The sequence below is a fragment of the Caretta caretta genome, chromosome 17, assembly GCF_965140235.1.
Source record: "Caretta caretta isolate rCarCar2 chromosome 17, rCarCar1.hap1, whole genome shotgun sequence".
Classification (NCBI taxonomy): Eukaryota; Metazoa; Chordata; order Testudines; family Cheloniidae; genus Caretta; species Caretta caretta.
The window spans coordinates 22,026,189-22,051,678 of record NC_134222.1 but is presented as its reverse complement, the minus strand read 5'-3'; the positions used below and the strand labels follow the sequence as shown (position 1 = coordinate 22,051,678).

The window sequence follows — 25,490 nt, the reverse complement described above, 5'->3', positions numbered from 1 at the left end:
TCTTGCTGGGTATAATCCCAAATGAGTCTCGGCAGGTGCTTGCCCTCCAGCCCTGGACGTCACAGCCTCATGGAGTCCCCTGTAGTCACTGGTGGGTCATAGAGACAACGGGCTACTTGTGAGTCTGTTTTCACTGACTGGAGATTCTTGGGGTCTGCAGCGTTTGGCCTCCTGTCAGCTGTGTCTTAGAATTATTATTCTGGCAGCTGCCTGGTCTTTGAGCTCCTTGCTTTGTTTCATTACCTGTGAGAAGCCAATTGGTTTCTATCGCACAACGTTTGTTCCTTGTCTGCCCAGGGACGGAAAGGTTGGCTCTTTCTGTTAAGAAAGAAAAAGGGCAGATTTGTTTTGCCGTCCCTGGATTGGGGTGTGATGTTTTAAAAATGTATTTAGAGAAATCGTAAGTAAATATGGCTTTTTCCCTCGGTAAGACAGGGGTCTGGGCCCCTGCCTCTGCCCTTCCCACCAACGAATGCAAAGCCCCAGCTATGCAGCTACCGTGTCACAGTGAATAATGAAATGACACGCCACAGCCGGACAGTGCTGGTCAGCTACCAGGAGCAGGGGGAGAGCAGACCACAGACCAAGTGAGTAGGTGATATCTTAATAAGGCCACAGCCCCTGTCAGATCTACCTATCTGAGGTATTTATCTGGCCCCTCTCACCACCCTGTCTGAGCACCTCACATGCCTTCGTTTAGCCTCACAACTTCGCACGGCAGGGCAGTGCTAAAATCCCCACTGTGCAGACGGGGAACCAAAGCTCAGAAAGATTAAGTGACTTGGCCAAGGTCAGATAAGAAGTCTGTGGGAAAGCAGGGACTTGAACCTGTCTCCTGAGAGCCAAGTGAGGGGCCTAACCACAGGACTAACCTTCTCCCTATGGGCAAGGGAGTGGGGAGAATGTGTAGGGAGCAGGAAAGGGGGACTGTACCTAAGGGTCTTTTCTCACTCGTGTAACACCAGCACAGCTGGGTGGGTTGTGAGCCACGGGGATCAAACCTGGGGCCTCTGGATCAGAACTGAATGAGCCTCTAGCGCCCGAGCTCAAGGATGTGGCTCTCGTAGCTCCGGCTGTCGCAGGCTCATCGATCTCCGGCTGGCCTAGCCACTGCTAGATGGGGACAGAGCTCACGCCAGGTGGACATGGCTTATGCTCGTAAAAGGAAAAAGTTTCGACTCTATTGACCAGCCAGAACATGACTATTATTTGTATTACCGTAGAGCCTTTTGCTAGGCGCTGCAGGATGGTCCCTGCCCCGAGGAGCTCACAGTCCAAGTAAACCACCCAATAACTCCTCCCGCAGGAGGGCCTGCCAGTGACGCGTGGATTCTGGCACACGGGGTATGGGAGGGACCAGAAATGACCATCAGGAGCCCTCCAGCCCCAGGGGAGAGACCTTTCCACAGACATCGCCAAAATCACACCAGATAAGGCCCCTCCTGTCTTTGTGTGGGGTGGAGACTAACGACGTCTGGGGTAAATGTGGAGGAACGTGGCCAGTCCCGGTCAAGGAAGCCTCTTCCTCCAATAACCAGCTTGAGGGTGATTTCAGAACGGGGCCTAGTTGGAGTTGCAGGAACCCCCACGGGAAAGGTGGGAGTTTTCAATTGTCCAGACTGGGCTCATTCCTCACATGCAGCAGCACCTTGAGAGCTCAGGGTCCCATTGCGCTAGGCACTGTACAAACAGACTGCGAGAGACAGGCGCTGCCCTGTAGAGTGCACAGTCTGAAGAAGCAAAGGTTGGAAGGAGTATGAGATCCCTGTGGTGGGAGAAACGAAGGGATTAACGGATTTGCCCAAAGACACAGACGCCGTCTGTTGCAGAGGCAGGAATTGAGCCCACCTCCCAGCCTAGCTCTTTAAGCTAGGACTAGCTGGCTCATGAAAGCTACCGCTATGAACCCAACTAGAATCCAACTGTGTAGTCACAGCACAATGGCTTCTCAGGAGCTGATTGGAAGCAGCCTTCAATTACCTGAAGGGGGTTACAAAGAGGCTGGAGCTCGGCTGTTCTCTGTGGCGGCAGATGGCAGAACAAGGAGCAATGGTCTCAAGTTGCAGGGGGGAAGGTGGAGGTCGGATATTAGGAAACACTATTTCATGAGGAGGGTGGTGAAGCACTGGAATGGGTTCCCTAGGGAGGTGGTGGAACCTCCATCCTTAGAGGTTTTTAAGGCCCGGCTTGACAAAGCCCTGGCTGGGATGATGTAGTTGGGGTTGGTCCTGCTTGGAGCAGGGGGTTGGACTAGATGACCTCCTGAGCTCTCTTCCAACCGTAATCTTCCATGGTTCTATGAAACCCTCTTGTTGTTTGCAGCGCTCCTGAAATGAACCGCCAGGCCCTGAAGCTGAAGGAGGAAGGTGGGAATAAACTACCTTGCGGTGGGCTGTAGCAGGGGCAACGTGAGCTCATCCCTGGGCGGTGGCACTCGCTGTCCCAGTGCTGTTAGCTGCGAGCGATGCAGGGGAGCCAGAGGAAGGGGTCCATGGGTGGGGCCGGCCTTCCCCTCTGGGAGGGAACCGCTGTTGTAACAGAGACCATGCAGGGGGAAGGGAAGGGTGCAGTCCGTGGGTGACGGTGAACAAAGGGACGGGGCAGGGGGAGCAGAGGGTGAAGCAAGGGGAAGGCACATTCCAGTGCAGAGCAGTGGCTGCAGAGCCCAGAGACAGTGATTTCAGGAGCCCCCAAACGGGCCAGATTATTCCCTCTGTGAGAGGCGGGGACCTAGATCTGGTATGTGGCAGTGTTGGGGGAACTCCAGAGCCGTTGGGGGTGGCCATGGGGCTCTGGGTTGGCTGTGAGGAGGGGACTCAGATCTGGTGTGGATGGGTGTTGGGGGAGCTCTGGATCCACTGGCGGGATCTGGGGGGCTCTGGGTTGGATGTGAGTCCATGATGTACTGCACCCAGCGCCCGTATTAGCTCTGATAAGTAACAATCCCGCACGGGACGTGGATCGCACCCTGTACACAGCACACGCCTGGGCACTGGTGAGTTTACCTGTTCACATTCCTATCAACACAGTCTGCTGCTCTTTCCAAGCTGCTGTATGACTCCCTCTGACAGCCCCTCGGAGACCCTGCGTCACAGCCAGCTGGGGAGCGGGCAGGCCTCCCCTTGGCCACCCATCAGCGTCATTCCCCCGTTGGCCGGCGGGAGTCGCTGTTGGTCCCTGGTAACTGCTCCCTGCCCCAGGATGGCTGTGCCAGGGCTGCTGTGCCAGGAGCAGCCTGTCTGATTCAGTGACGTTTCCTCTTCCTCCCCTTCAGAGTGCGGGCTCTGCCACCGGGCTGACTCTGATCCCGACACCTACGGGCAGAAATGTCAGTGGGGTAAGCTGTGTGTGCACGAGAACTGCCTGGTGAGTAACTCTCTCTTTCCCCGGGGGCTGATGGTTCTCCTGAGAGGTCGGGCCGATCCGCCTGCATCTCAGTGACCCACTCAATGAGACTCCCACCACCCCCTTTGCAGGGTCCCTGGGTGGAGTCCTGGCCCCACTCAAGTCCATGAGCCAAGATTTCACCTGCTATTATTATAGTGCACCTCCTTGGGCCACCGCTCAACGCTCCTGCTTGGGTGCATTCAGCCCTTTCCTAGATCCCGCAGCACAGAGAGATGCTTGCTCCTCTCTGCAGGACCCTTGTGATCGTCTCCAGGCTGCACTCCTGTGTGAACGTTCCAGAGAACGTCCTGGAGTTAATCCCTTTTTGAACTAGAGCAGATCTTGTAGAAACATGTCCAATCTGGGTTTTAAAATTCCCGGGGAAGGAGAGTCCATCCCAGAGCCTGGGAAGTCGCTCCAATGGCTAATCACCCTCACTTAAAATTTTGCATCTTTTTTTTCCAGTCTGAAGTTTTCTAGTTTCAACTACCAGCCATTGTGTGGGCTCAGGCCTTTCTCTGCTAGACTAAAGAGCCCAGTATCTTTAGTCCCCTGTCGGTATCATTCAGCCAAGCACTGTTCACCTTTCCGCACAAATTCATCCAGCCCATTGGTTGCTTTTCTCTGCATCACCCCCAGTTTGCCTCTCCCTGCCTGATGCTGGGCTGCCCAGACCTGGCTGTTGCATTCCAGCTGTGATCTCACTGTGGCTGTCGGGAAAGGAACGACCATCTCTTTGTGCCGTGAGCCCAGACCTTTGTGTAATTCTGGCTGGCTTCTCCTGCTGAGCTCATGCACCTCACTGTCACTCCTAGACCTTCATTGTCCTCATTAGCGGCATTGCTCAGACGTGTCTATCCCATGAGTTTCTAGGTGCGGCTGGTACTGTCCTTGGAAACATGCATTACAGACCCATAATGGCGAGGCACCGAATCAAAGGATTTGTCGAATACAAGATAGGACAGCAACCCCTTCTCTTCACTGCCTCGCGAATTACACTGAAAGCCACGAAACCTCCTGATTTGTTCCTCACCGGCACCCAAAGCCGCTTATTGCTCGTGGTTGCATCTGTCCTCTTGACATTTACCAACTTCCTCACATTTGCCCTCTTGGACAACGGGGGATTTAAATGAGGTTTACCACAGAGAAACGGTCAGGGTTGCTCTGGCTCCCCTTTCCCCTTGTACATGGCAGATGGCAGGGCTGCTACTACATGTCAGGCTCCTGCACCAGATATAGCCTGAGGCCAGAGCTTCCTTCTCAGGGAGACACCGAAGGGCAGAGATTCTCAGAAGGAGGGACAGCACCCCTCGAAATGAAGGACATCGCATTTTCAGTTGAACACACCGTTTTATTCAAATATATAGAATGAGATCCAGAGAGCGTGGACCTTATTATAACGAAGTTAAAGAGCAGCAGATTGTTCGGTGTCCTGGCTCACCTGGGAGAAGCCCCCTCGCCATGGCTCCTTTTCCTCCCTGTTCTCCCATCCAGCACAGCTTGTTGGTGCTGAGCTTCTGACGTGTACAGAAGTTGCTGGAGTGACGCCCTTAGACCCCTTGCAAATCCCAGGCTTACTAGCCATTAAGCAGCTCAGCTCATTTAGAATCGTTAATTTGAGCTGGTGGGGATTTATTCTGACCAAAACCAAAATTCATCAGAAAATGCTGATTTGTTGAAATGGAAACTTTTTGGGGCGACTTTTTGGGGTGAAAATTTGGTCACAGAGGTTTCTGAGGTCCGGGATGGAATTTCTGGTGGGGAGAGAGGTTACAGTGTGCCCACGCTCCTGTGTTCCAGTACCACGCCAGCGGGCTGATCCAGAGGGGGAAGGACGAGGAGGGATTTTACGGGTTCCTGTATCCGGACATCAGGCAGGAATTAAAGCGGGCAGTTCGGAAGGTGAGGCCGAGCCGTGCTGTATTATTATTATCTGATATGTTGATTACAGTAGTGCCCAGAGACCATCCAAGAGCAGGGCCCTGTTGTCTGGGTGCTGTACAGACCCAGGGGAGTAGCCAGTCCCCAGGAGTGTACCGACGAACTAGACAGGCCAGGCCCAGGGTGTGGGGAAGGGGGATCACACACAAGCCGAGAGAACAATGTGATGGTGGCAAATGTGGTGGGGGCTGGAGTTATTTGGGAGGGGATTATCTACACAGGGAAGGGAGAGAGGTGGGGGGTCCGAGCAGGGGAAGACGAGGAGGTTGTGAGTAGGGTTGCCAGGTGTCTGGTTTTCGACCAGAAGACCCGGTTGAAAAGGGACTCTGGTGGCTACGGTCAGCACCGCTGACCGCGCCATTCAAAGTCCGGTTAGTGGGGCTGGTAGGCTCCCTACCTGGCTCCACATGGCTCCTGGAGGCAGATGGCATGTCCCTGCGGCCCCTACGTGCAGGGGCAGCCAGGGGGGCTCCATGTGCTGCCCCATCCCCGAGTGCAGGGTCCACATCTCCTATTGGCCGGGAACCGCGGCCAGTGGGAGCTGTGGGGGCAGTGCCTATGGATGGGGGCCTGGCCACGCCTCCGCCTAGGAGCCAAGGGACATGTCGCCGCTTCTGGGAGCCGCCTGAGGTGAGCGCCTCCCAGAGACCTCACCCCCTCCCGCGCCCCAACCCCCTGCCTCAGCCCGGTGAAAATGAGCGAGTGAGTGAGGGTGGGGGAGAGCGAACGCCAGAGGCAGGGGAGATGGAGCGAGCAGGGGCGGGGCCTCGGAGAAGGGGCAGGGCAGGGGGCGGGGCAAGCGTGTTCGGTTTTGTGTGATTAGAAAGTTGGCAAGCCTAGTTGTGAGGGGCAGGTGTGCAGAGAGCCTGAGGTAGGACATGGGCCACTGGCTCCCACTCTTCCTGCCAGCACAGGAGCTAGTGTGATGTGAGCCAAGCGAACGTTGTCCTGCAACACATTTGTTGGTTGAAAAATGCTGAGTTGACAAAACCACAATGTTTGGTGGGAACGTCTCCATGTCACCCAGATGTTGGATGGGCAATTATCCAAACGTTTCCTTTAGAGTCTCCTGGTTTGACTTTTGTTAATGGCTAATCTGGGCTGGGGAGGTCCCTTCCAGTCCTATATTTCTGAGAGCCTACAATATAATCTACGAGTGGCAAGGAAATCTTTAAGGGAGATTTTGTTTTGCGAACAATTCTGAGATTTCTACCCCCCCTCCCAATCTGGGACAAAATGCCATTTTGAAATCTCTGCATTCCTGGTGGGAGGGGTAAGTGGCTTCCCATCAGCTCTGTGTGACATTCCCACCCCGAGACTCTTTGTGATCTCCACGGAAGCCCTAGCACGGCTGGGACAGTGATCCACTGGGTGCGGATGTAGGACATGAAGCTGGTCGGAGGATTCCCTTTGCCTCCAAAGGGCTGTGGCAGGGACCTTGGGAGCTGCTGCCTGTTCTGCTCATCGTCCTATTGTTTCCAGACCTGCTGTGTGTGCGGCTGCAAAGGGGCATCCATCGCCTGCCAGGGCAGCAAGTGCACCAAGAACTTCCACTTCCCCTGCGGCTCCGAGAGAGGCTGCATCTATCAGTTCTTCGGGGAGTTTAAGTAAGCGTGGCTGCAAAGTCTCTGATGGGAAGCCTACTTAGCACCTCTTGGAGCAAAGGGCTCTGTCAGCGTTTGCAGGGTACACAATACACCTGTCAAAAACACCCCTGGGGTAGCGGGTGTCTTGTGAAAATGCTGGTGACAGAACCCCATAGCTGGCATTACAGGGGCAAACCAAGGGATGGCCCCAGTGCTGAGAGACTCTGATATCAGGAGCAGCCTTCAAAGGCCCGGCACGGATTCCGAGCTTAGGGGTTGGAAAATCTTTGGTTCTTTTTTTTCTCTTTTCCAAAAGAATACAATTGCAGCCCAACTCCCTGGGTGTGTGGGTTCCTGGTACCTGTCCCTGCCCCAGAGGCACAGGGGAGATAAGAGCTCTCAGAGGGGAGTGCATGCTGCAACCCCTCCCAGTTGCCAGGTGTCCGGTTTTCAAGCAGAACGCCCGGACGTAAAGGGACCCTGGCAGTTCCGGTCAGCACTGCTGACTGGGCCACGAAAAGTCCGGTTGGCGGCGCAGGCAGGCTCCCTACCCAGCTCCGCGCGACTCCCGGAAAGCTGCTGGCATCTCCCTCCGGCTCCTAGGCAGAGGGATGGTCACTGGGGCTCTGCATGCTGCCCCTGCCCCCAGCGCCAGATCAGCTACTCCCATTGGCCAGGAACCGTAGCCAACGGGAGCTGAGGGGGCGGTGCCTGCAGGCACGGGCAGCGCGGAGAGCCACATGGTCGCGCCTCCGCTTGGGAGCCGGAGGGAGAAGCCGGCAGCTTTCCGGGAGCCACCTGAGGTAAACGCTGCCTGGAACCTGCACCCTGCACCCCCTCCTGCACCTCAACCCTCTGCCCCAGCCCGGATGCCTCTCCTGCACCCTGAACCCCTCATTTCTGGCCCCATCCCAGAGCCTCCCCCCTCCAGCCAGAGGCTGTACCCCCTCCCACACCCCAACCCCCTGCCTCATCATGGAGCCCTCTCCTGCACCCCAACCCCCTCATCTCCCGCCCCACCCTGGAGCCCCTACCTGTACCCACAGCCGGAGTCCTCACCGGCACTCCGTGCCGCACCCCAACCTCCTGCCCCACCCTGGTGAAAATGAGCAAGTGAGCGAGGGTGGGGGAGAGCGAGCGATGGAGGAAGGGGGGTGGAGTGAGCGGGGGCCTCAGAAAAGGGGCGGGGCAGGGGGGCGGGGCTGGGGTGTTCGGTTTTCTGCCAATAGAAAGTTGGGCACCCTACTCCCAGAGGAGTGGAGCTTCCACGCGGCCCGTGGCCTCTGCAGCCCCAGGCACGAGCCAGTGACTGTCGTGCCTATCGGCTCTGCCCTCTTGCTGTCCCTCCCCCAGATCCTTCTGCTGGACCCACCGGCCGGTGCAGCGAGTGAGACGGTGGCAGCAGCAGGCGGAAACCATCTGCGTCGTCTGCTTGGAGTCCATGCCGGGGAAACCCTCCTACAGCGCCCTGGTGTGCCCGGCGTGCAAGCACGCCTGGTTCCACCGAGGCTGCATCCAGGTGCGAATCCCCTTTCCGCGCTGGTTCCTGGGGGTGGGCCAGAACCCCCCGGCCACGAAAGCCTTCGAGCCAACCCACGCGCAGGCTGCAGCTGTTAGATGTTCCCGCACTGATATGAATGTTTGAGGACAGTCCCTGGGGGCGCAGCCGGAGGTATCTGCCTGGCTGCTGCAGGGACAGACACAGCAGGGAAGGGCTCAGCGAGTATTTATGGAGCAGGTCTAGGATAACAAGCCCCATTCAGGGTCCCTGGGCCCCCACAAAGTCCAGCAGTAGGGGAGTCTAGAACCCCTATCTGGAGAAACACTTTGGCAAGGGTGGGGTGAAAGCCACCTAGGACCCAGAGTGACCCCTTCCTTCCGGCAGCAGCCTACTGTCACCCCCATATCCACCCTGAGCGGCAGCTCCTCTCCCCTGCGCTGGGTGGTGCCCACACTGTGTGAATCAGGCCCCACTGCTCTGCGGGCTATGGGGTGTACCGCTGGTACAGGAGGGGCCGAGCCAGGTCGCCTACTTGGAAGGTAACTTCCAGGGCCATTTTCTACCCTTCTCGCAGCCCATTTCCTGCCCTCGCGCACGACTCCTGGGGCTGGGCACCTGCACCCCCACCTCCTCCTCTGGGGGGCTTTCTCATTCCCAGTCTCACTTCCTCTGCGAGCAGCACTTGCCGCCACGGGCTCGTTGCGTGTTGCATTTGCTCTTTGCTAGTCAATGGCTCATTCACAGCCCTGCCTCCCCAAGCTGGCATTACCTCTCTTCCCCTGCAGGAATGTGATCTCTGCTCCCCTGCTTGTGTCTATCCCGCAGGGACACGCTCTCCGTGCTGCCTTGTACCATTTCCGATGCCCCAGGTGCCGGGACATGGGGACATTCCAAAGAGAGATGTTTCGAATGGGCATCAAAATCCCTGACAGGTCGGTTCCCTTTCTACCTTCACAAAGAGCAACTCATAGAATCGTAGAAGTTTAGGGTTGGAAGAACTCAGGAGGCCATCTAGTCCAACCCCGTGCTCAAAGCAGGACCAATCCCAACTAAATCATCCTAGCCAGAGCTTTGTCAGGACGGGCCTGAAAAACCTCTAAGGAAGGAGATTCCACCACCTCCCTAGGGAACCCATTCCAGTGCTTCACCACCTTCCGAGTGAAAGAGTGTTTCCTAATATCTAACCTAAACCTCCCCTACTGCAACTTGAGACCATTTCTCCTTGTTCTGTCATCTGCCACCACTGAGAACAGCCGAGCTCCATCCTCTTTGGAACCCCCCTTCGGGTAGTTGGAGGCTGCTATCAAATCCCCCCTCACTCTTCTCTTCTGCGGACTAAATAACCCCAGTTCCCTCAGCCTCTCCTCAAAAGTCATGTGCCCTATATGCCGTTAGCCTTCTTGGCAACAAGGGCACACTGCTGACTCATATCCAGCTTCTCGTCCACTGTAACCCCTAGGTCCTTTTCTGCAGAACGGCTGCTAAGCCAGTCGGTCCCCAGCCTGTAGCACGGTGCATGGGATTCTTCCGTCCTAAGTGCAGGACTCTGCACTTGTCCTTCTTGAATCTCATCAGATTTCTTTTGGCCCAATCCTCCAATTAGTCTCGGTCACTCTGGACCCTATCCCTACCCTCCAGCATATCTACCTCTTCCCCCAGCTTAGTGCTCTCCGTGCGCTAGCTAAGTCACAAGATATGGGCTTGATGCGGGACTCACCGCCTGATCTGCTCTGGCCTGAGGTGCAGGTGGTCAGGCTAGATGATCAAAGCAGTCCTCAATTGCTTAGTAAATGTGCCATGAGAAATGAAAAAGCAGCCTGGAGTTTGTTGTGAGGGCTCCAGGCCCCAGTCCAGCGCCGGGCTCCTATGAGTAGCACAGAACAGGCTTTTTAAAGGCTGCACCAGATTCACCTTTGTAAATTGCAGCGCACTGGGACAGGACAAGAGCTCCTAGACTGCAGAGATGGGGACACAACAGCCTCCTGCCTCATCTGAGAGCGACGCGGGGAAAGAGTGCAGCTGCTCCAGGGCTTGGAAAGGGGCTAAGGCTGCCATGGGCCAGCGGGTGGGGCCCTGCCTGGCACTTCCAAAACTTGCCTTGTAGTCCTGGCTTTACTAGTAGCCTATCCCAGACAAGTCACTGTACAATGGGGCTAACGGCACTGACCTCCGTTGGAAAGCATGCTGAGGTCTATGGCTAGGAGCACTTTCGAAGAGCTGACGGGCTGCGTTATATTTCTGCGTCTATTTTGGTAGCACATCTGATGACCTTGGAAACTCCAGGATGGTTGTCAGAGTCATTTTGTCTGGCTGAATCCACAGCATGAGGTTTGCCATGGCAAGAGGGGGATTCACACTGGCCAAAGGGAACGTGCCCCACAAGAGCCTGGATTCGCTGATCTTAGTGTTGTTATTATTATGCTGATGATTTATTCGGTGTAAATAGGGGCCCCATGACACTCCCACTGGTGGTGTAAGAGCATGAGCCACAAGATCAGGGCAGGCTGCAACCCCCCAGGACGCAAACCCCGAAGTGGCTGAGAGTTCTCAGCTTAGATTTCAAGGATATCCTTAGAGTCCTTTTGTTGAAGGTTTCTCAACCCAGCTGTGGGGTGTTGTAAGATCCCCCCAAAGCCCATCTGGTATCGACGGGTCTCCTCTTTCAGGAGACATGTAACAATTTCTGTAGAAGAACATCTCCACACTAATTAGTGTCCCTCTGGCTGTCTGGCGATTCAGACACTCTCAGACACTCACACAACACCCGCTCAAATGTTACATCGCAATGTGGAACGCAGCTCTCACAGGTCAGATCCCAGCAGGCAACAACACACAAGCATCGATAGACTCCGAACACCAACCACTTTCTTATCATTCTAACTAGATAAGTTCCTGGTGCGTAGGTCCATTAATGGCTATTAGCTAGGATGGGCAGGGAGGTGTCCCTAGCCTCTGTTTGTCAGAAGGTAGGAATGGGTGACAGGGGATGGGTCGCTTGAGGATGATCTGTTCTGTTCATTCCCTCTGGGGCACCTGGCTTTGGCCACCGTCGGCAGACAGGACACTGGGCTAGATGACCTTTGGTCTGACCCAGGGTGGCCGTTCTTATGTTCTTATACCTATTTTATGAATATTAACCCACAAGTGAGCCAGACAGATTCCAATTCTGTGTCCGTCAGCTCCCGGCTGGGACACGGGGACCTGGCATGAGCTGGCACCTGGTCTGCCAACGTCACAGCCCCAGCTCTGGAATGGGACTCCATTGCGCTCGGTGCTGTACAAACACAGATCAAAGAAACGGTCCTTGCCCCAGGGAGCTTACAGCCTGGTTCCCAGCATTTGAAGTGTTAGCACCGGGTGGATTCCGGTTCGAGGAACGCTAATTCCCCTCATTGCTCCCCCAGGGACGCCGCCTGGGAGGAAGACGGCGCGTTCAGTGACCAGTATCACAGACACAGCAGCTGTGACGCCGGCTGCTGCTTGTACGTGGGCGGCAGAGAGCAATCCGCAGAGGACGGGTAGGCAGTTAATTTCCCGGGGCTTGGCCCCAGGTGCATTCTCCCTGCTGCGCTGGGGCGGGGGTGGGGTTGGGTTCAGTCTAGGTCCTGCCCCTTGCTGGCCACTGGCAGCTCAGCTGTTGCCCAGCAGGTGCCACACGGCAATGGCTGGCTATTGGGGGATGGGGTGTGCCGGCCTGTTGGCGTGAATGCAGGCGGGTGCCTTTGTTCTGGTCTCCACGATCTCATTGCAGAGAGGAGCCGGGGCTGCAGGGCTGTAGCCCAGCTCCGCAGATGTATTTAGGCTCCTAACATCTGCTGAAACCCAAGGGAGTTAGGAGCCTAGGGGGCCTCCGGGGATCTAGGCCTCCACCCCACCTTCCCTCTGGCCGTCCCCGGCTCTCCAGCTGGGAGGTGCCGACACTGACCTTTTTGCCTTCCCAGCCCATGGCAGCTGCTGCTGTGCACCTCGTGTGGCTCCCAGGGGACCCACCGCCGCTGCTCCTCGCTGGGGGCCTCCGCGGGCACGTGGGAGTGTGAGGACTGCGCGGGGCCAGCAGGGGCGGGTAAGGAGCCTCTGGGACGAAGGCGCCCGGCACTGGTAGGGAGTTTGTCTGGAGGGGAACTCAGGGCTGAGGATGTGGCCGTTTCCCTCGGCGGGCGTCAGTGAGGAGAAGGCTCCAGGCTGGTAGGACCTGGCCCAACGCCCGTTGCAGTCGATGGGAGGCTGTCACTGGCCTTTGGATCGGGGCCCAGAGCATGGAGGCCGGCAAGATTCCCGGCTGGACACTCGATCCTAAGGGCTAAATCCCAGGCCGGCCCTGGGGCACCACGCCCATGAGAGACAACTCCTGACCTGCTCTGTCGGGGCGCGGTTAGCACCCTCCAAGGGACAGTCCCAGCAGCTCCTGGGTTCCTGTGGGACACTGGGGTCATCTGCATTGGGGCTCTGCGCCCGGGCACCGGCTCTGGGGCACCAGCACCCCCACTTCCACAGAAGCCTGTCTTCAGCACCCCTTTAAAGGGGTTTGTGGGAAGCTAGCGCTGCATGGGAGAGGGACAAACCCCATGCACAGAGGTGCCTGCCCCTGTGGAGAAGTGGGGGGCATGACTGACCCAATATTGGCCAGGGAGCGTTCCCCAGGTCCCCAATCCACGGCTCTGCTCCCCTGGAGAGACTGACTAGCAGAGCAGCAGACTTTGAAAGCCCCATCCCTGCGTCTCGGCAGCATTGCCGCGACCAGCCAGCCGTCGGGCATGTGCCATGCTCCGGCACGGCTCAGCTCCTCCAGCTCAGGGTCACTAGCTGCCCTCTCCTGCCCTGGGGCCGGGCACTGCTGGCTTTCCTGGGGCTCTGCAGGGGGCTGCCTGGCGGTGATGGTCACCCGTCTGCCTCTGATTCCAGCATCCCGCCAGCTCCCCGCCCCAGGGAGCCCAGCAACCAGCCAGGCTGCGTGTGAAGCCAGGGGCAGCTCCGGAGCGTCTGCCGGAGGCAGGAGGCCAGGACCCACCACACTCACCTCGAGATCCAGACTCTCCCGTCCCCGCAAGTGAAGACCCTTCACTGCCCCAGTCCCTGGCTCTGCTACCTACAGGTCAGTGAGCCGGTCATCCCACTGTTTGTCCCCCCACATGTTCTCCTCTCCCACCGCTGCCGTCCGGGCCCTCCCTGGCCCCCACAGGCTCACCTGCTTTGACAGAAGGTGCATCTACGGCTGCCAAGCCCTGGATGTCCCTGGAGAGACACGCGCCCTGCCTTCCCTGCTGGCCAGAGCTCACCGTCTCAGGCGGGATCTCAGTTCTCCGCCCACGGCTCCAGCTCTCCTCTCGCTCTCTCTCCTCCCTGGGGTTACCCACCACTCCCGGCTGTGGTGTCCTGCCTTTTATCCCCCTGCTCTGCCTCACTCGGGGAGGTGAAGGAGATGGGACCCGACACTGTACGATACACACCCTTACAGAACACTATCAGCTCGCTGGGGATGGTCAATGTTGCCCCGGTGTCTGAGAGGGAGAGCAAGTCACAGTGCGGCACTTCCCCGCGCTTCAGAGGTTCCCTCGCTGCCAGCTCAGAGTCCCCTCGGCCTGCCGTGGCGCCTCTTAGTGCAGGGAGCAGAGCCTTTTTTAATCCCTGGGCACGATTGGCTCAGACAGCCCAGCCAAGACTTTCAAAAGTGCCCAGGGATTCGGGTCCCTCGATTTCTGGGCCCCACCTCGACACAGTTTAAAGAGGCCTGATTTTCAGAGGGTGCGGGCTCAGCACTGAAAAGAAGGCTTCTTGCATGTGTCTGAAAATGGGCCCTCAAAATCGCTAGTCACTGTAGGAAATTTTGACCTCCTCCTCCTCATCTGTGGGCGCAGCCTGTCTCATCTAACCCTCAGTGCCGCCATTTGCTCACGATCCCATCATCCTCCAGGCCTCCACACGTGATTTCTGCCACTATCTTCCTGGAAATCAAACCTCGATTTTCCAGGAGGGGCTTTAAGGATCTCTCATTACTGTATTTGAAGACTGGCAGCTCATTTGCTTTTATCTTGGGCCTTGTCTACACAGGAAAATTAATCTGGATCCAGTAAAGGTGTGAATTAAAACTGGATTAGTTAAACTGGATTAACCCCGTATGTTCACACTCTAATTTGGAATAAAATTGGCTTTAATTCAGTTTAGTTCAATTCACACCCTGATCCAGAATACGTATACTGGTATGAGAATGCCGGTAACTCTACCCCGCAGACAAGTTCCAGGACTTTAGTTCCCCTATGGCTTTTCAAAGCCACATGCCAGTGGGTTCATAAAGTCATTAGCTAATCTTGAAACATGCCGGGATGCCCCGGCCAGACATGCTGATTCATATGTAATCTCAGCTTCCACATGGTTCCTCTCCTTGGCCTTTTGCCAGCCGTTGGTTGATGCGACACAGTCCCAGTGGCGGTTTTCAAGGGTTCGGGACGTCCCTTTTGAGGCGGAAGAGTGGCCCAGTGGCTTAGCCGCATTCGCCTCACCTGGATCGCTGTTGTGTGTTACAGAAATGTCCCCGCGAGCTCTCACAGCGTGAGCGACGCCAGCAGGAGTGAGAACAGTGTCACCCGCTCAGGTGATCCCCCTCAGCGTGCCGCAGATCGCCCCGGGAGCACCAATGGAATTGTCTCCTAGAAAGGGGACTGATTTATGGCTGCTAATCAGGGGCTGGATTGGGGTCCGCCCCCCAGGGGGTTGGGAGAGGAGGAGGCTGCCAGGAACAATGGCTTAGGGCAGCAGATTGTTCCCCTAGCAGCACACGGACGGAAGTGGCCAGCCCCCAGCTCGCGTGGGGAAGGGACAGGCTCCCGGCTGTACCCGCTGCTCTGCAGAGGGGCAGGGTGGGCAGCTGCCTGGTGCAGGGAGCCTGCTGCGTGCCAGGCTGTATGGGAGGGCTTTGGCTCCGGAGTCACCGTCACCCCAGCCCTGCACAGCCCCAAGGCAGCGCAGGGCCCCGGTGCAGGACCCAGCCTGTCGCAACGGGTAAAAATGAATCTCAGGCCAAGTGCAACTTGCTTTGGGCAACAGGCTCAAGGCAACGGCACGATGGCGCCAGCGCCCTCTAGTGACTGCCTGGGTCAATACCGCGCGTCCGCGGGCACTGCTGCCTCCAGGTGCAATGAGCTCTGACGCTGGCGGAACAAATTCTTTCCGGGCCGGCTGCCTTTGTGGTCCTCGCGCAGCCGCCGTTAGCTGCGAGGGCCCGAGCTGTCCGGGGCTTAGCACCAGCACTGGGCCAGCCCCATGGGTCACAGCGGCCTGGGGAGCTTGAGTGTAGACGGGCTGTGTCACGGAGTCCCCGGGCGATGCTCGGGAACTGCTCCCCATGAAGCCAGGCAGGACTCTGGGGAAGTCGCCTTTCCGTGAGCAGCCTGTCCCCAGGGCACACAGCTCCCCCGGCTTCCACCTCCCTGGGTCTGACCTCGGAGCATTCAGCCTCCTCTGCCCCTCCGTGCTCTTCCCACAGCGAGTCCACCCAGGCGGGGTCCTGGGGAAGCCAGAGGGTCCTGCCCCCCAACTCCGCAGTCAGACGTGACTCTCAGCCAGCCAGTAAAACAGAAGGTTTATTAGATGACAGGAACATGGTCTAACACAGAGTTTGCAGGTGCAGAGAACAGGACCCCTCAGCTGGGTCCATTTTGGGGGGGCAGTGAGCCAGACAACCACATCTGCCCTTCACTCCATGTCCCAGCCAGCCCCAAACTGAAACTCCCTCCAGCCCCTCCTCCCCTGGGCTTTGCCCCCCCCCCGCCAGGAGGTCATCTGATTCCTTTGTTCTCCCACCCTTTAGCTCTCACCTTGCAGGGGAGAAGGGCCCAGGCCATCAGTTGCCAGGAAACAGGGTGTCGGCCATTCTCTGTGTCTAGACCCCTGCACACACCTGCCCTCTAGGGCTCTGCAATGATCATACACCCTTACTCCACCCCCTAGATACTTAAGAACTGCCTAGGGGAAACTGAGGCACCCCCACACTATTCAGAGGAAACATTAAGAACAGTCCCACTTCGTCACATCTCTCCCCCCTTCGAGATCGAACTGAGCAGGGTCACTTTAGCCAGTGACCTGGGGAAGTTAGAAGCCACCAACGTTCCCATGGATGCCCCAGCATCTCTCCCGTTCCTTGGTGGGAGTTACACCAGGCCATTCCAGTTTCACGCCCTCCCTTAGGTCGGGGATGGTCGATAGCACTCGCAGGCCGCATGTGGGAAGGTTTATGCGGCCCGTGCCCTTTGGCCACCCCAAAACCCCAGGTGTTCAAACTGGGATTGGGTCTTCTCCCCAACGAGCTGGCCAAACACAGACACTTGGTTATAGGACTGTTTAAGTTTCTTAACAGCTTTCACTTCATCTGAGACCTTCTCAAAGCTCTCCACACTGGGTCTTTCAACAGGACAGTCAGTGGATCCATTCACAGGAGAAAATTCTGGCTGTTAGGACCTGAAACTTTCTTGATTAAATCACTTTCACACCCGTTGCAGTTGCAGTAAACTGCTTGCAAAGACTCCATGAGGATTCCTTTCCCTAGGGCTTTTCTATGCAACAATTCACCCCTCACAGAAATTCTGCTCTTACCCTCTTCACCTAGGGCTTGCTCTAGAGGAACACTTTCCTGAGCAACAACAGACTCTTTCTGGGTCTCCCTTACATCCAGAATCACCTCTGGCCCATCAGGCGGATTCCTACACAATCCCCTTTCAGGCAAACTTACAGACTTCCTAGATAAAAGGTCAGAAGCATTCTCCTTCCCTTTGCCACACACAAGTTCAGGAATCTTTTCCTTCTTGCTACAGGTTTCCACACCCTCAGTAGGTAACACAATCACATCACCTTCATGCTCTCCTTGTGCCCTGGCTAGGATCTCACCCTGATTAGACAGAGTTGTTCCACCCTTTCCCAGCCACACACTAGCAACAGGCAAAATACAAGCACCAGAATTGTCTGGTCTCTGGGATTTTACATAGACACTAACTGGATGTGACCTAGTTACAGGGCCATTCTCCCGAGCAGACACAAACTTAGGACCCTTCCCTTCCTGGGCTTTAGCTGAATCCAGAACCAGCTCTGAGACAACTGCACGACCCTCAACCATCACAGGCTGAAAGTTCCCTTCTGTCTGCTCCACAGACAAAGAAGAGCCGGACACACTTTCTCCTTTCCCAGACACACAGCTTGGGACCTCTCTCCCCTTGTCCCAGCACACAGGGCTGGTCACAGACAACTGCTTGGAGATCAGGGTAGCTCCCTCCACAGGCAAGTCAATACCCCTGACAGACAGAGGCACATTTCCTTCCCTGTCACACTTCTCCACCCAGCTAACAGATAAGGTCCAGGGACTCTCATCTTCCACTCTCCTCGCCTTCCCGCCCTGCTGACTAGACACAGCCATCAGCTCACAAGGCTGCCTAGGCTCATCCAAACTTTCCTTACCCAGCACCTTGCCACTCCCAACAGATCCCCTGCCCTGCCTGTGTCTCCCCCACTCAGCTGGGGTCTCAGCTCCCACTGTGCTCAGCGCTGCCCTTGCTGTCCCAGTGGGGACAGGCAGCGAACTCGGTTCTTTCCTCAGTGCATCAGAGCCAGCGTGAGCCCTCTGAGCCCCCCTCTCCGGTGTGCAAGGGGGCGCAGCTTCTCCCTGCTGCCAGCCAGGTCATCTGCATTTTCAGTGACCATTTCCCTCTCCACTGAGTGGTTCCCTGGATTCAAATTCAAACCCTTGGCAGTTACAGGAGCATGGCCTGGATCCTGTCCCAAAGAGACACAGTGACCCCATAACAGGGTCTCGCAGCTGGTGTCCTGGAGAAGTCCAACGACCAGCCAGCCTGACCCCTAGTGGGTCTGCACAGGGATCTGGGCCATAGGCAGGGCGAGGGGCTTCGTCCCTGGGACCCTCACCCAGCTCACCCAGCCCCTCAGCATCTGAGGCTGCACCACCCAGGGCCTGACAACAGTTCTCTCTGTCCCAGGATCTCGCCACCCCAGGAATGTCTCCCCATTGACCATCACCTTCCGCTCCCACTGGAGGGCCGAGGGGCCCAACCCCAGGAAACTCCACACAGACATATAGGTTGGGGTCAGGAGTGGGAGCCTGTTCACCTCCCCACCCATCTGGCTGACGGAGTCTATGGCCTTGGGACCCAGCAAGGAAGCTAGACACCGGGGCTTTTCCGCAGAGTCCCCCTGGTTCAAATCGCCAGCCTGCTCAAAGGCAGTGAGGTGGCGTCCACATCCCCCCCTCCTTAACCAGGGGCAGCAATTTAGTCTCGAGGTTCCCTGCGGAACTGGCCCCCCGGGGTCTATCCCCACTCACCCCTGGGGGGTCCCCTAGGCCTCTCCGCTCCCCCACCGCCAGTTCATGCTGCTGCTGCTTCTGCAGCTCTTTCTCGGGCTCTCGCTGTCTCTCACAGTCCTCGTGCTCTCTCGGACTCAGCTCCAATCCCGTCCATCCGTCTCCGATCCCCCGATGGGGAACCCGATCGTGAAGACCCCCATCTGGTCGGGGACAGGAGTCTTGGCGATGCCTGGCTCCCACTCCAGCTGCTCCCAGATCCTGCTATAGCCCCATTTGGGGTCAGGAATCTGCTCCTTAGAGCGGTCATCCTCCTCCAGCTGCACGATTAACTGTGCCTTGGTGAACTTTCCAATGCTCAACCCTCTCTTTTTGCACAGGGTTACAATGTCCTTCTTAAGGAGACGGTGACAGGCCATCACTCCGCTGTTCCCAAGTTGTTGTGGACTCACAGATCTGTGTGCTCTCAGCTCCCCACGGTTTCCAGGAAGAACCCCTAGTGTGCCAGCCCTTCTCGAGGTCACCGCCTCTTTGCCAGGGTCGAGCTGCAGACTCCTCCACCCCTGGGACCACTCGCTGCAATCCCCCGGGGGACCCTGTTACTGCAAAAGTCCTTCACTCTGGGTCACACACTCCCAGGGGTTAACAGCCTCCTGAAACCATCTCTCTCTGAATCTTCAGCACGCCTGGTCCCCATCAATCCCCCTTCGTTTTACTGCTCCCCAGTCACTTACTGCAGGAAGCGCCGTCCTCGGGGTGTAGTAGATCCCACGACAGGCTGCCACCAGTTATCACGGAGTCCCTGGGCGATGCTCTGGAACTGCTCCCCATGAAGCCAGTCAGGACTCTGGGGAAGTCTCCTTTCTGTGAGCAGCCTGTCTTCAGAACACACCGCTCACACAGCTTCCCCCTTCCTGGGTCTGACCTCAGAGCATTCAGCATCCTCTGCCCCTCCGTGCTCTTCCCACAGCGAGTCCGCCCAGGCGGGCTCCTGGGGAAGCCAGAGGGTCCTGCACCCCAACTTTGCAGTCAGACGTGACTCTCAGCCAGCCAGTAAAACAGAGGTTTATTAGACGATAGGAACATGGTCTAAAACAGTTTGCAGGTGCAGAGAACAGGACCCCTCAGCTGGGTCCATTTTGGGGGGCAGTGAGCCAGACAACCACGTCTGCCCTTCACTCCATGTCCCAGCCAGCCCCAAACTGAAACTCCCTCCAGCCCCTCCTCCTCTAGGCTTTCCCCTTTCCTGGGCCAGGAGGTCACCTGATTCCTTTGTTCTCCAACCCTTTAGCTCTCACTCTCCCCCCAACCCGCCCAATTTTGTCTGCAAATGGAATCCCCTGTGAAAGGAAGTAATGCTCGGTGAGAATGCTCCCTGTGGGATTCACTGCAATCCCTCTTTTTTCTTTCACAGCAAGTGGGCACCAGTGCTGGGAAGAGCTGTGGACCCCCGGGGTTTCCCTGCCGCTGCTCATCTCCATAACATCCCAGCCCTGTTGGAGCAAGGTGCTGTCCCCCAGAACCCAGAGAGTGGATACAAATCGCTATTTGACCGGAAGACCAGTTCCCCAGGGATTTCATGGCTGTGGAGTGTTGTAGGTCTGTGCGGTCCCTAGCAGCAGAGAAACCCCCATGGAAAATTAGATCCGAGTATAGTTTTGCTCTGAGATGTGTCTGTCAATGCTGCACAGCTCAGTGTCCTGTGTGGATCCGCACCACAGCTGCCGAGTTGTCTAAAAGAGTGTTGTTCTGCTTTTTACTCTGGTTAGCTCTGCAGAGCCCACGTGCCTTAGGAGAGGAGCTGGGGTCTTGTGTATCATTCACCAAATTCGCACTTGAGAGAACCCACTGGTGACAGTGGGGTGTCCAATGGGGGTTACTAGGCCATTACCCAATGACAATGGGGTACGTACAGGTGGTGTTAGATTGCAGGCACGCAGGAATGGGTATGTTACCTTCAGGAACGTTAAAGTTAAACAGGAAAGCTCCCATTAAGAAGCCCAGGACATTCAGAGCAAAGATTAATCTGTAGAGCTGGTCAGCAAATGGGAACAACGTAGACAAACTTTTTGTTTGTTTTCTTTGAAGTTTTCAGGGGCTTTTGTTGAAAAACTGTAACCCCCAAAATGTTATCAGTTGCTGAAAACCCCAAAATTTGGTTTTTGGCAACCCCCCCCAAAAAAGTTTAGGTGCAAATGGATTTTTTTGTACAAAAAGGCCATTTTCTCTCAACAGAAAAATCTTGCAATGGAAAATTTTGGACCAGCTGTTCGTAAACTGAAAGGGTGGAAGTTGATAGTTTGGGTAGCCAAACTATGTTCCTGTCATGGTTCAGGGATGAGCTGCATCTCTCTCAGGGCTTGTCCACAGGGCGCGTTAGTGTACAGCAAGCCAGGGTGTGAAGCTTTATTACGCTAACTTGCTGCACATTAACTTACCATGTAGACAAAACTTCAGTCTCTCCGGGGGCTCCCTTTCCAGCGATAAGCTGCCGCATGCACTTCTGTCGAAGTGGAATCTCGCCTTTCACCCCACTTTTACACTGGGTCTCCTGGCCACAGCGCCGCTGTTTCCCTCAGCAGGTCCAGCAGGGTTTGGCCCCTACTGTAGATTCCCCTTGGGAAGCTGCAAGCAGTTGATAAACACAGTGACACCCAACAGCTGCTTCACAGCAAAGTATTATTTATTTATCCCTAGGAACATAGCAAACAGAAAGCAAAGGGGCTCAAATAACAAAAGGTCTTACCCTCCCCCTCCCAACACACACACTGTCTTATCGAAGTTTAGAATTTCCCTCCAGAATTAGGTTGGCCCGACTTAGACCTGGGACGTGCTCTTCTGGGGACCCTCTAACAGTCTCTTTCTCTGCAGACCCTGCTTCTCTGTGAACTTCAGGGAGTGTCTCTTTAAAACCAGCCAGGCCCTTTGTTCTGCATCCACCTACTGCCCGACTTCTTCTTGCCACAAGCCAACAGTGTGTTGTGTCCAATTTGGACAGAGACCAAACTTCACAGGTCTTGACCCCTGTACTGTTTGTTATGCATTGGGGTTTGGGGCTGTCTATAGCCGCTGACTTCAGTTCCTGCAGAACAGAGCCACCTAGGACTGAGTTAACAATTTGCATCCATGTGGCAGATGGCATGATTGTAATCAGATAGCCAATTCATGAAAAAAATCCACATATCTCCTCTGTTCTTCATAGTCCCTTAGACCCAACCTCCCTTCTTCCCTTCTGTGCATGTAGCATACACAAATGTGCACCGGAGACCACTGGGTGTAGACAATGTCTCTAATAGTTGGCGTGATGCTTTGATACCATGCTAACGTTAGCTTCTTCCAGGTGCTCTGATTTCAGCACATGGGCAGGTGTGGTTTGCACATAGGCAGACTCTAGCTCTGTCTGTTGGAGGCCCCAGCACAACTGGCCCCAGGCCTGGCTGGCCTCTAGGCACCAATGCAGTGTAAATGTTACATGATAATAATAGCCTGGCTTATGGAATTATAGGGCTTGTTCCTGCAAGGTTCCTGAGTGCCATTAAGGGCCCTCAGCACTTCCCAGGATTGGGTCCCTAGTGAAGAATGGAGAATAGTTGCCTTCAGTGTGACTGCTTTGCTACAGACCACCAGGAAGAATTCAAAGAGAGCTCAAAGTTTGCCTTTTACTGTTTTCCTGTTTGAATGAGATGCTTGTGGTAAAAGATGTAAAGCTCCTTTTCAGCTGCTGAGGTCTGACCTGAACGAAGGACCCAGCGATGCTACAAGAACGGGCAGTGTTAAGCTGGGGATGTGGTCAGCTAGGCCAGTGTCTGCCCCGCAATCTGGACGCCACCTGCCTCCATCTGCACATTGCAAACTGTATCGAGGCAGACTTCCTTCCCCTGTGCGAGTGTCACACTGTGAACAGAGAGAGAGCGGTGAGCCAGGTTCCCTGAAGAAATGCAAAGTCACACACAGACTCTGGTCAAGGCAGGCAGCCATGCAGCCAGGGCAGTTACTGTGAGCGTGCTGGGAAAGAAAGCACTTGTCCTGGAAACGCCCTCCTCTTTGGCGTGAAATCGGTTCTCTTGGACGCAGGAGGCTGACAGAGCAGCCTGGGCCCAGGCACGGTGCTGTGAGGCTGCTGCTGTGAGCACTTGCCTCCCCTACCTTTGACAACACACCTCAATCGGACCTGCAACATCTTGTGCTATTGCAATCTGAGCCCCCCCATGCAGACCGGTCAATACACCATGACGGTGGCCAGCTGCGCTCCCAGCTACTCCAGCACAGTCCCCACCTGCTCTGCCAATGCACTGCTGTCCTAGGCTGGAGTATCCCCTGCCAGACCAATTCTGCTCCCGCCAAAGCACCTGCCTGCTGCCTGCAGGGCCAAGACCCTGCTAGCCCGAGGCTGTGGAAGTACAGTAACGTCCCACCGCTCCAGATATCACCATTCGCCAACAGCGCCACCTGGCGCCAGCTGCCCCTTAGTAACCGTCTAGCCAAACCTCGTTAATTCGAGGCAGTGACTATTGTTGTTTGGTTACTTGCTAATTTGAAAACAACCCCCGCTCCCCCCCCCACCAGCAAGTTTCACACATGATAAAGACAGGCGAGAGCACCATATCCCGCCATGCACTCTGTTCCTCTAGGCTGATATATGGATGTTCCACAGTGTTTGTAGCATGAGCTTAGCCCTGCCAGTCCTCACTCCAGCCTCTGCTGGTAAAACTCTGCTACCAAGAGGGAGGGTTAGTGGAGACCAAAAACCGGGTCTGAGAATCATCAGTTTGTGGATAAAGGGCAAGGGATTGTTCTGGTCAACACTGTATGTCTGCCACGCTCTGATACTTACCTCCTGGCCGGATGGGGGCAAGTGGGACCCTGAGTCTGTCACTTCAGAAGCATTTTGGTGAAGTTATTTCTGGAACACAGTCGTCTTTATGGCAGTACTTGGGGCTCACAACTGGGAGGAAGAGAAAGGGAATTAATACGAATACCTAGCTGTGATATAGCGCTTTTCATCCATAGTGCGCCAGGTGCTTTACGGTGGAGGCCAGTATCCCCTCTCTACAAACAGGGAAACTAAGGCACACAGCAGTGAAGTGACGTGTCCAAAGTCACGCTGCCGGCTAGTTATGGGATTAGAACCCAGCTGTCCTGCAGCTTAGTCCAGGGCCCTATCCACTAGGTCACACTGCCCCTGACAGGGCTTAGTGCCTTTGATAACAGTGGCTAGCTGCATGGAATTTAACATATGAAAAGGGGGTTATATGGTGACTTGGGTTCTGTGTTCGTTAGTAGCGAAACTAAACGGGATGCTCTGATGGTCACTCACGCCGCTTCCCTCCCCGGGTTAGTTGCTGTTTGGCATGGAAGGGGTTCTGCCTTTGTCTGGCACTTGTAAAATTCCCAGAGTGACTGTGTGATCTCGGTTGAGTCATTTTGCCTCTTTGTGCCTCAGTTTCCCGGTCTGGATGCTACCACTCCTGCCAAGGGGCGTGAAGCTTCATTAATGAGTGTTGGTGGAAGCCTTTTGCCCCCTCAGCTGACGGGCGGGCGGTGTCTTGGCTGTGGCGTCTGGCGCACTTCGGCGTTCGCAGCTGGGACCTGAGTGCCAGACAAGGGTGTCAAAGCTGCTTACCAGATTTTTATGTCCCTCTCGCTCAGTGGAGCACGGAGGCCAGACAGCCCTGAGCGAGCTGGGCCTGGCGCTGAGGAGGACACCGGCCCCGTGCCTGGACTAAGACACGGGCTGGGGTTTAGGTCAGTGGGTCTCATCTGGGTCAGCTGAACCTGCTCCGAAGGAAGATGCAGGTAAGAGCTTGAGCTCCATTGTGGCTGGTCCAGTTGTAGCGTGGCCAGGAGCCAAGGCCGGACCTGGGGCAGCTGAGTCCAGCCTGTGGGGTGGGGTGGGGTGGGAACGGATGTGGGGGAGGAGCTGGGTTTGGGGCTGGGGAGGGGCGTTGTGGTGGGGGGGAAGGGCAGAAGCATTTTGGGGTGAGAGCAGGACGGGGGCTGGACTCTGTGGGAATGTGAAGTGGGAGAGGTGGGTTTGGGGACTGGGGAGGAGGCTTGATGGGCTGGGGGGAGGGGGAGGTAGTGAGGCCGGATGGGGTCCTAGAGGAGGGAGGGATTTGGCCATGGAGGGAGGCCGAGGAGTTTGATTTTGTGGTGGGGAGGAGGAGGGAGGGAGTGTTATGGGCTGAGGTGAATTTTGTGGGGTGGGGGGAGGACAGGCTGGGTGCATCCAGTCCCCACCCACACTCCATTTCTTCCCATCCATGCCCCTGCCCACCACCCACACCTCCTTCCTCCCCTCTCCCTCCCCTCCATCCCCAGCCCCCTGCACGCCCACACCCCCCTTCCTCCCATCCAGGCCCCTGCCCCTGCTCACACCCCCTTTCTCCCATCCCCCTCCCCTCCAACCGCACCCCCTTTCCCCCCATCCAGGCCCCTGTCCCCTTCCCCCTGCCCACACCCCCCTTCCTCCCATCCAACCCCCTTCCGCCACCTACACCTTCCTTCCTCCCATCCAGGCCCCTGCCCCCGCCCACACCCTCCTTTCTCCCATCCAGCCCCCTTCCCCCACCTACACACTCCTTCCTCCCATCCAGCCCTTGCCCCCCGCGCACACCCTCTTCCTCCTATCCAGCCCTGGCCCCACACCCACACCGCCTTCGTCCCATCCAGCCCCCTGCCAACACCCCCTTCCACCCACCCAGGCCCCTACTCACCGCCCACATCCCCTTCCTCCTACCTAGACCACTGCCCTCCCACCCCTTTCATCCCATCC

At 56.4% G+C, this 25,490-nt stretch overlaps 1 protein-coding gene and 1 long non-coding RNA gene across 2 annotated transcripts; one reads left to right on the top strand and one right to left on the bottom strand.

Moving 5' to 3' along the window:
* Window positions 1–519: 519 nt before the first annotated feature.
* LOC125624089 (E3 ubiquitin-protein ligase PHF7-like) lies at window positions 520–13,478 on the top strand. Its single transcript, XM_075120917.1, has 10 exons — window positions 520–587; window positions 2,323–2,387; window positions 3,275–3,366; window positions 5,188–5,289; window positions 6,811–6,935; window positions 8,268–8,526; window positions 9,241–9,347; window positions 11,820–11,933; window positions 12,357–12,478; window positions 13,318–13,478. The coding sequence occupies exons 1-10, from the start codon at window positions 520–522 to the stop codon at window positions 13,464–13,466; spliced, it is 1,203 nt and encodes a 400-aa protein (XP_074977018.1). The 3' UTR covers window positions 13,467–13,478.
* A 7,936-nt stretch (window positions 13,479–21,414) lies between these two features.
* On the bottom strand, window positions 21,415–24,978 carry LOC125623938 (uncharacterized). The gene is made up of 3 exons (XR_007353157.2): window positions 24,033–24,978; window positions 23,550–23,660; window positions 21,415–22,609 (listed from the first exon to the last, which is right to left on the bottom strand). It is a non-coding gene; the product is annotated as an uncharacterized LOC125623938 (long non-coding RNA).
* Between the last annotated feature and the right edge of the window lie 512 nt (window positions 24,979–25,490).

Excerpts from the sequence above, each read along its gene's own strand:
- LOC125624089 (XM_075120917.1), top strand. The coding sequence starts at position 520 with ATGACACGCCACAGCCGGACAGTGCTGGTCAGCTACCAGGAGCAGGGG. Across the intron at positions 9,348-11,819 it reads GGCATCAAAATCCCTGACAG|GGACGCCGCCTGGGAGGAAG; the intron begins GTCGGTTCCCTT and ends TTGCTCCCCCAG. Across the intron at positions 11,934-12,356 it reads GAGCAATCCGCAGAGGACGG|CCCATGGCAGCTGCTGCTGT; the intron begins GTAGGCAGTTAA and ends TTGCCTTCCCAG.